Source organism: Rhea pennata, chromosome 2 (assembly GCF_028389875.1).
Source record: "Rhea pennata isolate bPtePen1 chromosome 2, bPtePen1.pri, whole genome shotgun sequence".
Taxonomy (NCBI): Eukaryota; Metazoa; Chordata; class Aves; order Rheiformes; family Rheidae; genus Rhea; species Rhea pennata.
In genome coordinates this window covers 63,154,854-63,166,449 of record NC_084664.1, presented here as the reverse complement: position 1 = coordinate 63,166,449, position 11,596 = coordinate 63,154,854, and the positions used below count along the sequence as shown (strand labels likewise).

Below are 11,596 nucleotides of genomic sequence, written 5' to 3'. Positions count from 1 at the left end.
CCCCTTAGTTTAATGAAAATGAGCTAGACAAGAAGGCCACTTTTAGCTCTTTGTCTTGTCTGAAAAAATGAGCGTTTGTGGTGTTTTGTTCTTCCAGCCTTCAGAAGCACAAAAATGGACTACAGGTTTAAACATACAAGTCTTCAGCAATTACTTTCTGAAAAAAGGAAGAAATGGAAATACTGTGCTACTTCTAAGAAGTAGTTTTTAACTATGGCACATCACTTAAACGTACTATACGATAAGCAACCCACTAATATACTGTTTATATGAGTGAAACTCCAAATGTAATGTATTTTGATGGGAAGGATAAAAAAAAATGAAAGCATTGCATTTGAAAGTAACTAGCAAGGCTATCTTAGCTTGCTTTTCCAGTCTGAATGAACTGCAGTAGTTTTTATATAAAACATATGTAACTGCCTAAGGCATCTGGGAAGAAAAAAAAGGATAATCATTAGTCTTCTACAGAGTGACACTGTTTATTACTTTAGTATAAACAACAAAACTATTTAGCAGAACATATAAAATAGCTATTTTTATCAAATGTCATTTGAAAATAAACAGCTGGGAAAGCACATGTTAAAAAAAAGGTTTAGCAGCTAGTTAAGAAATTCATTTCTATTTAACTGGAATACATAAATGACTAATGCTAGCTATTCCTTGTTTTCTTATGTAATTAGAAATAAACAGGTCACGAATGTGAAGACTTGTTACATTTGTTTGCAGCACTGCATGCCCATATGGTATGTCCATAATTTGCCAATCACAGTAGCACTAAATTAGTTAGCATTAGTTTGACTTATTAATGGCTAAAAGAGCCCCACAGGACATAGTATTGACTTTGGGAAAATACAGGCTCTGTGTTGGTAAAAATATACCAATAATCACATGGAACTTCATCCAGTATAGATGGCAAATTAATTTCAGAATTTTTCTCTGAAATTAATGCACTTTTAAAGGCAGCAGAAACAAAGATTAAGCAGCATTTTGACATTCTTAGGTATTTACCTTTGTGTTGCGCTTTAGAAAGGTCTGGTTAGCAAATCAGTCCATCACTTAAAGGCATTTATAAAATGGTATCTAAACTTTGAAGGAGAAAAACAAGTTGATTTTGTTTTCACTAACATACTATACACAGCATAATACTAAGTCGCTTCTATATGCATACAATTACGCATTTAAGTAAAGTACAGAAATGGTAAGTTTTCTGGTCTTCCTAATAGGTGAAACTCACTTTAATTCACAAAGTTTGCACCCTTTCAGACTTAATGGGAAAAAGTAAAGTAAGTGGTTACAAAGGTTTGTGTTCAACTCTACTACTGTGAACAAACATACTTTATATTATTATTCTTGAATGTTTTCTCTGTCATTGACTGACTGTAGTCAAATATAGATATTTTATTGCATATGAATTCTTGGAACAAATTCTAAAGTCAGTTATCAGTATTAAACTGAGTTTCTAAATTACTCTTGATTCATGCTGGCTTATCAAAGAAGAGAATTCTCATTTGTCAATTTATACATGTTCATGAACATCTGTACAAGAAATACCAATATTGAACTTGAATTTGACATGCCTGTCATTGCTAAAATATTTAGGTTACTCTTTTATATGGTTGAAGCCAGAAAAGAGACTCTTTTTGCAGATAAAACTATGAAAAAACATTTTCCTTGTTTTTTTGTTTATTCTCAAAGATACTAATATGTTAAGCTGGCTTTCATGTAAGTCAGCTTACATGTGCTATATGTTTACTAATTTTCCACATTCTATATGAAGAGATACCTGTTCCCTTTCTTGTACCATTTTTTTCCATAAAATAATTAACTAATAGCCCCAAATGAGCCTAACAGGAGCAATGTAACAAATATTTCTGCTAAGTGCCTAGTTGATTATTGTTTTTAAACATCAGCTTTCATTTAGCTAAATATGTCAGTGTTTTTCCTACTACTGATTAATTAATATTCCATATCAATATTTCCACATAGCCTCTAAACAGCAAGAACTTCTGACTCATCTGCAACTGATAATTGACATACAGATTTGGACTTCTCCTATATTTATTTTTAAAAGGACATAAATGATCAATTGAAAAACATAATGTAGGCTGTATTTATTTATTTTTCTCTGCTATGGGAATTGTTTAATGTGATGTTTCAAAAGATGAAAATTTACATTTTTAGTGTGGTGGAGAGTAATTTTTGAGAGGAAGAGGGACTCTGGGAAGGAGTGGCTGTCTTCTAAACACTGAATAAGTTATAAAGTTCCTTAAGTAAACAGAACCTACCTCGACTGAAAATTGATGAATGGTTTGAATATCAAGATACCCAAACCCAAAACCACCACCAACAAAAAAGCCCACCTCTCCAGTTTCTGTTTTCTTATATCTTTAATGCAGCAGGGTGTAATGGAGAGTGTGTATTTCTGTACACACTAATGTAAACTGAAAAGAAAATTATCTGATAAGGGAAATAAATTGAGCATTTATGTGGATTATATTAGATTATTATAAAATGTTTTTCAAAGCATCTTATGCATTATAGGGGTGTCATGGTTTGGATGCTAAAGTTATCAAAATATAGTACCAAATATTTTACAGATCATGACAATATAGTTTATATTACATTGCATGAGATCAGAAGAGAGTTTTACGAAGTCTTTAGTTATTTTCCTCTTTTCCCTTTCAAATCTCACATAAATATTTAGAAGAATACCAGCACTTGTGGTTTAAATGTGATTTAAGTATCTGAACAGAAGCCGTGCAATTTTATCATTACCTGAAACCATCTAGAATATGTTCTCTTCAAGCCCCTACTTACACATTTGAAGCCAAACTCGTGTGTAGCATAATCCCACAGAAATGGACAAGACCACATCAACAGTTAACTTTGCTGTGATTTCAACTGGGAAATAAGCAGAAGCAAGTGACGCAGAAGCAGAAATACCATATTCATGCTAACGAAGCTACACAAGAACATCTGAGAAGAACATTCATTTTCAAAGCAACAGATCTTCAAATACAAAATTATTCAGGAGCTATCCGCGTATCTTGAAATCCAGTTTTTATAGACAACCCATAGACACAACCCACCTGCAAAACTGAACTTCTCATATACCGGATACATGATGCTATTTGCATGGAACCAGCTAAGTACCTAGGCTTCAGGTATGTCCCCTTTTGGAAAACATACCCAATGGCCAAAAGCCACTATTACATAGCATTATTTTATAGCAATTATTTATGTATAACTTAAGTTTTTTACTTCATTAACGTGTACCTTATTTGCTTAACTTTATAAAAAATGAAAAATATAATGCCCAGTAACAGGTGAATTGGCTGTCAGAGACACATTAAGAGTTTATTAATTTTTTTTTAATTTTGTTCAGCTGTCAGATGAATATGTCTGAGAGTCAATATACTCTGGATTTTGGTTCATCAGAAGTGATGTACATGGATTTTCTGATTTTTTTAAGGTTATACAGCAGGTGTCTCGTAATATGAAGAAGTATGTTACTTGAACAGATTGAAATGTATAGATAAATACATGTGGCCACCACAGTGGTTCTGGTTTTTGCCTAGGGATTAAATGATTGCATTAGTTTGAGAACAGATGATCTCTAGCTACAATTCATATTGTCTAATTTTTTCATTTTAATTTCTGTATTTTCATTTTCCACTGCTGTCAAGAGAAAGGGAAATTTCCATTTTAAACCTCTGTCTATGTGAAGTAACAATTTGTAGTAGGCTGCAAATCTCAGCTCTCCATCTCTCCCACTCCTTTGCCAAAGGCTAGCTCACTGTTAGGTACAGTCACCTGCTAGAGTTGGGTTCATTCAGTACCATTGCTGGGCCTGGGGTTGCTGACAGCATCACTGTGCACCAGCTGTGGTGGAAGGGAAAGGCTGGTGAAATCTGCCCAAGAAAGCTGAATCAACCCATTTCCCCATCTCAGTGATGGCCAAAGAGCTCTCACATGGAAACACCACAGGCCAAGGCCAGATGTGGTCCAGTGACCTTCCCATAAAGGTTCATAATTCATGATGACTTCTACAGCTAGGTATCATTACACCTGTAAAAAAAAATCTGTAACTCAAAAAGACTAGCAAAATACATTACCTTCAGAAAACCACCAGTAGAGGTGTGTGACCATAAACTGGTCTAGTTGAATTGGCCCAGGAAATTCTAAATAAAATGGGAAAGGACCAACCTATTACTACAGAAGGATGATAAGAATGCATTGGCACCAGGACAGAAATGTGGAAAAATTCACTGGAAAGATGTGCAGTAGAAAATGTTTATAAAAGCTGCACTAGAAACACATACAAAAATAGCATTTAACTTCATTTAACCTCAATACTTCAATAACCTCAATACTCAGTACTTCAGTAAAGACAAATCTTCCCAAAAGAAGAGAAATTCGAGCCTACAGAAACAGTATAAGCTTAACAAGAGCCTTCAGTGAAGGAGAAACAGCATGTAACTAGTCAAAGATGAGATTTCCAGGGTTTCTGAGTTAAACATGGCCATATATTTAAAGATTCACATTCTGTGAGTCATATAGTTGCACTGAAAACAGTGTCCTAAAGAGACACTAACCAGCCTTTTGGGAACACCATCCCACGCCAAGCTGCACGTCTAAATTTGCTGTTCTTACTCATGTTGTGCAGCCCTCTGACATGGGTACTTCCACTTCCTTCAAGAAGATACTCATGGAAGAATGCTGGCAGTCATAGTACCTTCTCAGTGTTGTGCAGATACGTGATTTCAGTTTCTACTTACATCTTTGAAGCATAGGTGCTGCTGATTTAGAAATAAGCTTTCTACTCCTGTCATATGAGTAAAGAATCCTATCTAGGTATATAAATGAACAGATATACTTAGAATAATGCATTTTTTAGCCAAATCCTTCCTCCTTTACTGCCATTAAGTAGAATTTCACTCTGTTAATAACAGCTATTCAAGGAATAAAGTACTCCTCTATAAAATGGCAGAATTCAGCATTTATGCTTACATCTACAGGTGTGCTTATGGTCTAGATATAGGTGAGATATGAAATGCTTCTTCCTCCCTGCTTCCAAGAAAAAAAAATCTGCACACTGTATCATCATTCGCTGCTACCAGCTGAGTGACTCCCAGATGAAATACTTCCTGTATCCCTGCTAGTAATTGCAGTTACTGGAGAACAGCGTTTTCAGTACAAAGTTTACATCCATACACATGAACTTCAGGGAAATTATTTGATTTTCTTACAGTTTAAAACTATTCAAAATCAATAATCTGCCTTCCTCTCTCCCTTCTTCTTTAGGAATAGAATAAAATCACAAATGACTTTGCTGCAAAATTATCTGCACAAGTTATGGTTCCTTGATTTGTGATTCTGTTGCTCCTCTTCCTCTCCCAAATTACGAAAGTAGTTTCCACTACTGTGGAAAACCATGCCCAGCAACGGATATACACATACTCCAAATACAGACTTGAGCTGAAACCTGGGATCCATTCAGGTCAGTGGCAAAACTCCTGTGGTCTTCAGAAGGGCCAGAAATTCATACTTGGTATGGATGGAAACCTAGAAACCAGGTCACATCATAGCAGTAGGTAGCAAAGGGTAAATGAGAAGTAACATTATTCTAGCTTTAGACCTTGATTCTTTAAGTCTTCCCTCTAGTGAAAGCTAAATCCATGTTTAAGTGTTTTCTTCAATTGTTGTCTTAATAGAAACTCCAAGTAGTCTAGGAATTGCTGATAAACAACAACAAAACAAATCTAGACAAAGACTGTTAACCACCAAAGTCTCGAGATGTGCTTTACCTTACTTGTCTTCACGGTCAGGCTACATGCTAAAAATCCTTTGATGGATTCAAAGAGCTGGCTCAATACCTTTCCTTTCAACAGCTGTGGGGTTGTGCAAGTATGAACCAGCTTTCCTGCCAAAGGATTTGTAATGTGAAACCACATCCAGGGATGCTTGCTCTGCTGCTGCAGCCCTTCCAAGAAGCCTCTAGCTTCTTCACATCCATTGCACATTACATTAATGATGCTGTTTGGTTACTTACCATAATTTCAGCCACCTAGCCAATATAGAGACCTAAGTGTCTCTATATTGGTCACATCACAAGGAATTTGTCCCACTGCAATGTCTGAAACCTGTCTTAGGAATTGATTTTGTCAAATTACATTTTTATGACAAGAGTTACGAGAGATCAGCTTCATACTACCCATTTCTCCAAGTTATCCCAGCTGGGGACCAGTAGATCTGCACCAGTAGAACTTAGAAAAAGAGTTGATCCACTTTTACATTACAGCAATATTAATAAATAAGCACATATTCTCTGAAAGCATATACTGCATGTTTTCAAAAGAGAACTTCAAAGTTTTGTCATATGCTGTTTTTTTATGGCCCTCTAAACAGAAAATAAGCAAACATACTGAAAAAACCCTCATATGATGCGACTAGAACAAAAATGTAATGTTTTAGTTGTGGTGCATGTATACAACAGGACAGGTAATTGTACAGTAATTTAATCTGTATTGTCTATATAAAACATTTATTTTTAAGCTCTATAATGGTATTATAGAAATACATAGAATATTTGATAGAGTGCATTTAGTGTACTCACTGTGAAAATAAAACACATTTATTAAGACAGGTATTCTTTATGTCCAAACTTTTTAAATATATGCACTTCTTTGCTTTGTGGTTTTATGTTACTATGAAAAGCAAAATACCAATATGCTATTCTCGGTTCCTCACCAAAATCTTCATGTTCAGATTTCCCTTGGTCATCTAGGGTGCTCACCGCTGTGAGATATTTTATAAAAAAAACCAAACAAACCCAAAGTACTTTGATCTGTAGATTTCTCATATTTGTTTGCATTCATGTCTAGTGCACATAGCTTGTCGTTCAATTCTCCAAGTGCCTTCTTCGTAAGTACAGTGACATATAGTGCATTCATCAGTTTTCACCTCTCGGCCTGCTGGAATGACAATGGTTTCTGCAAAGCAGTTCGGGCCTAAAAAAAGGAAACAGTTTATTATGGGATACCCATAGCATACTATAATCCAGCATAGTTTAGGCTTGTAGCCTCAAGCACTGACAATCTAATACAAAGTCAGTAACACTGGGCACGCTAAACAAATGCGAGCATAGTGCACGGGGCATAAAAGCAGGGAAGAGAACGGGGACCCACGTCTCCTCATTCGTCCAGAGGCTTTCAGCGTGGCCTGTCCTGTTCTCTAGAAGTGAGGGTATGATATGTCCATCGTGCAAAACGTGCAACCGCCACGGACACCTGGGCACAAATTGACCATGCAGACAAACACAGATTTAAGCAAGAAAAAATCCTGCTACTGACAGTGCTATTGTAAGCTATTAGAGAGTTGACTATAGAGGTTATTACTTCCCCTGCATTGGAAGCATCATATTTTGTGTAATAATCATAGTTTATTTACCATTTTTTGAGAAAATATTCTGTTTCCATTAGAACTGGATAGCTCTAGCCTCTTCTATATAAAGAGTCTTTTCATGTATAAAATGAAACACTCCATTTTATATAAGCCAGCAAATATACAAACTCTCTCTTTCATAGTACACCAAAACAAAATCATTTCCAAGGATCAGGTGGAACAAGCCCACAGCACTACATTCACATGACAAATCTGATCCTTCCCAAAGGTGACATCCTGACATCTCTCTGCTGCAGAAGTGCTGTATCAGCTCTAGTTCTGCCTTAAAGATTTCTCTGCCTTGAAAATCCACAGGCACTTGTAAAACAGCACTAAACCCTACCAGTGTATACTACCATCTTAGAGGAACCTGGCCTTTTCACTGATGAAATACATGGAGCTCAGCTTCTCAGGTGGAGTGTGGCTACTTAACAGCACTTAGTACTGGTATGCCCCAGAGTAGATGTGATATGGACTAGCATGTACTGAGCTGATACAGTTGAAACTCTTGACAGAGTAAGGATGTGCAAAAGCTTATCAACCTGTTTGCCAAGCTAGGAAATAAATCATGGATGAGGTTCAGTCTCCCATTGCTAGTCATCAGTTTTAAGAACTAAGCCAAACATTATGGCTTCTGCTTCTAAAGCAATTAAAAAAATTTTTTTTTTAAAGTGCTCTCCTTGAAAGTCAAAGGCAGATGCATGCTGCACTTTTGAAAATACAAACAAAATGGTTCACAAATCAATTTTAAGAGTTCTCTAGGTCGGTTTGGATCAGACCATGCATTTTGTGCACTGACACAGCAGCCCGAGAAGCACGTTCCAGGCTGACAGTGATGAAGGCCTTTCTCACTGAAGAGTTATCCCCCTAGAAAGCACCTGCAAGATTTGCAGAAGTTTGGTTCACCAAGTTAATCCTCTGAATATTTAGTTCTCTGAAACATTCTCAGAATATTAATTCTCTGAATATTTAACTAATATTTTGTTTCAAAACTGTTAACAAACACCTCTAACATGTGCCTTATTTTGCAGTTTTGGGTGGCTCCCTGCCTATTCAAGGTTTTGGGCACAGAATAGACAGAAAATACAGAGTCTGATGCAGCACATTTCATATAAAGTTACCTGATTTCCTAACTTAATGTTACTGTGGTACTGCTGTGTTTGCGGCCCCCTCATTCTGTCCATGCAAAGTATCTCTGGGCTGCACAAATGCAGAGCGAGAACTTGAGTGAGTGCAGGGAGGGAGATGTTCTCCCAGGTCCTGCTGCACACTGACAGGGGCCATCTTTCAGCTGGGATACAGCACAGTTTTAGATTCTGCCTTCCTCAGGGGGACTTTGAAATATTTCTATGCTAACGTATATAATTCTAATTATTTTTCAGTTAAATACAGCGTTCTTCTCTTTACTAACAATTTTCCATCACACCATGTTAGGTTGAACCCCACAGAAGAAAAAGATGCCCACGTATTTTGCATACTGGCCTGCAATAGCCCTTTGATTTAAAAAGCTGTGATATCAAGTGTTAAAATATTAAAAGTGGAATTTGCTTGCAATGGAGGATTTGTATGAGACCTACACACCACTAGAAATTTATACAGGCACTATTTAAAGGGCAGAAGAGCAACATAAATGATGTTTTCATTATAAAAAAAACAACTAGGGAGTGAAGTAAAGCTAGTGCAACATATATAATTTAGTAGGAATCTAACCCTAAATGCCTCCATTCCCACTTAGAAGTGCCTTAATGCCACGAATGACTTGTCCTTCTTAAACCAGAAAATTATTTAATGTAAAGATAGATCAAGTTAGCCCTAAGTTCTTAAATCATTTCAATATCAGGAAAATAATTGCTAACTATTCATTGCTAAATCTACAGAAGAAAAATCACCATCTACTTGAGAAAGGGAACCCTACAAAAATAAATGACAGCAACAAAGTAAGTTATTGAGCAAGCTAGATTTTTTTTTTTTTTTTTTTTTGTATATGGTTATTCTGCAGAAAATTACCTATTTTGGAGTTCTGCATTTACACCCATCATTACTGTAACTGCACATCCTAGATATTATTCAGAATGGCAGTAGCGATGTTATTACTTGCATGCAAGGCACCCTTGCCTTACATTTTCCTTTGTGCTACTGGAAGATAAATTTAAGGGAAATTTGTGAGTTTAGTATTGTGGTTAATGTTACAGAAAAGGCTGTAATGAAAAGGCTGGACTGGCTATATTACAGCAATGCTTCCATGCATATAAAGGCCAATAAAATATAGTGCCTGAGCACAGAAAACAATTCCGCAGCCCTCCTTTTACCATTTCTCCAATTCCTAAGGCCTCTTTTTTTAGGGAAAAACCTGACCTTCACCCTCGAAGTCTCATTTAGTTTTGAAGCTCCTTAGCTTTGGGTTTTGGGCTCCTCTCCAGCCCAAGCTGCTGCTCACCACCCCCCTTCCCTTCTCCCCTCTGTAGCAGCCCCCAAAATTGGACTTATCAGCTGCACATGCCAGAGGAGAGCCAGCCTGCAGCTCTTGGAGTGGGGAGCCACGGGGCTGCGGCTGCTCAGGGCTGCCCGAGGCACCAGGTCCCGCAGCAGCAGCGGGAGCCCCAGTGTCTGGCTGGCCCCATGCCTCCAGCAGTTGTCCCCCGATCTGCCTAGGAGAGGCGTCATGGCCAGATGGGAGCTGCTGCTTGGAGAGATGATGGTGATGAACCACCTAACACATCCATTTGGCACTTGCCTGCAGGAGGGAAACTGAGAAATCAAAGATTTGAAAAAGATCTGAAGTAGATCCTGGGAGCAGGAAGGAGGGCAAGTTCCCAAAAACCCATTTTTAGTCTAAAGACTGCCAGTTTCCCATTCAAGAGAGAGAGAGAGAGAGAGAGAGAGAGAGAGAGAGAGGCACAACTCTCCTCTAAATTCAGAATACATACAGTGTCCTGATCGCATTTGCTGAAACTCCAGCTTTACATAAAACTGGTCAGTTTGCATCAATTTTAGCATGATTTGCAGCTTCGCATCACATAAGGCAAGACATTTCATGAGTTCTTTAAAAGTTTGCAAAATTATCTGACTTTGGACACGAAAAACATTTCAAGATATACAGGGGCTGTTCTAACTCCAAAACGCTGTTCGAGTCTCTCATTAAATGTTGCTGTTGCAGTGGAAAGCAAATCTCTTCTCCTTGGTCTGCAATGCCGTTGGCATTCATTTCCCAGCCGGGAGTTGTCATCACTGCTCTGCCCGATTTCGGCATCTGGTGCTAGTCGAGGGCAGCAGGGGCTCGTCTGAGCCTGTTTGATCTGCAGTATTAAACCTCCTGGGCTCTGAGGAAGTCAGCGGTGCTGCATGTCTTCACAGTAGATGAAGATCTCGCCATCTCACTCCAATCTGGCAGAAAATTCAATATGACATATTGCACCAATTCCAAGCGCAGTTTGAAACCCACCACGACATCATTTGCTTCTCCTAAAGTACACCCGGGCTCTGTCAGGCTCTGCTTGTGCCAAACCGTGCTGGTATCAACAGCGAGATTGCTCTCCTAGGGCGAAGGCAGAGTTCCTGCTCTTCCAGTGAGCAGCGAGTTCAGCCGATATCCTCAGTTCCTGCGCTGAGTGCTAGATTGGGACCCAGCTCTAGGTTTTCTCGTGTTTGAAATAATCCTCGTTTCCAAAACAACATTTATATTGGCATCTCAGCAATTAGGGAAGTAGATTTGGTGGTTGATTCATTGAGACTTTATAACTGGGCTCTTGCCCCTTAAATGCTTAGAGATTTAAAAAGTTTAAAAGCATTATTGGGGGAAATGTGACTATTTTTCTTTCTTTTCCCCCAAAGTCCTTATGCTGGTAGTGTGAAAAGCTTCCACTGAGGTATGTTTTATGCTTCAGTGTTGATAAATGCAACAATTTAATTAAAATGCAAATTCTGTTATCTCCCAAGAAAACAGCCAATACCAATTACCAACAGAGAACGCCCAAGCCGCTCACCTACAGGGGCAATAGTACCTGTAGCCTTGGCAACCTTGAAAGCAAGTCTCCAGAGCTGCTGCTCCTCTTCTCCTTCTACAAAACCACAGCTGCACTTCACAGCTGGATCTATTTCCTCTGCGGCAGCCTGCCCCTGCTTTTGCCCGGGCACACGTTCCCAGCAGTTCAAA

The 11,596-nt window shown here is 38.1% G+C and overlaps 1 protein-coding gene across 1 annotated transcript in view; it reads right to left on the bottom strand.

Moving 5' to 3' along the window:
- Window positions 1-6,652: 6,652 nt before the first annotated feature.
- Window positions 6,653-11,596, bottom strand: part of VWC2 (von Willebrand factor C domain containing 2) — a 52,544-nt gene continuing 47,600 nt past the window's right edge. The window contains exon 4 of the mRNA XM_062567938.1: window positions 6,653-7,010. Within this exon, the coding sequence (XP_062423922.1) occupies window positions 6,859-7,010 (152 nt within the window). The 3' untranslated portion in view covers window positions 6,653-6,858. The remainder of the gene's footprint in view (window positions 7,011-11,596) is intronic.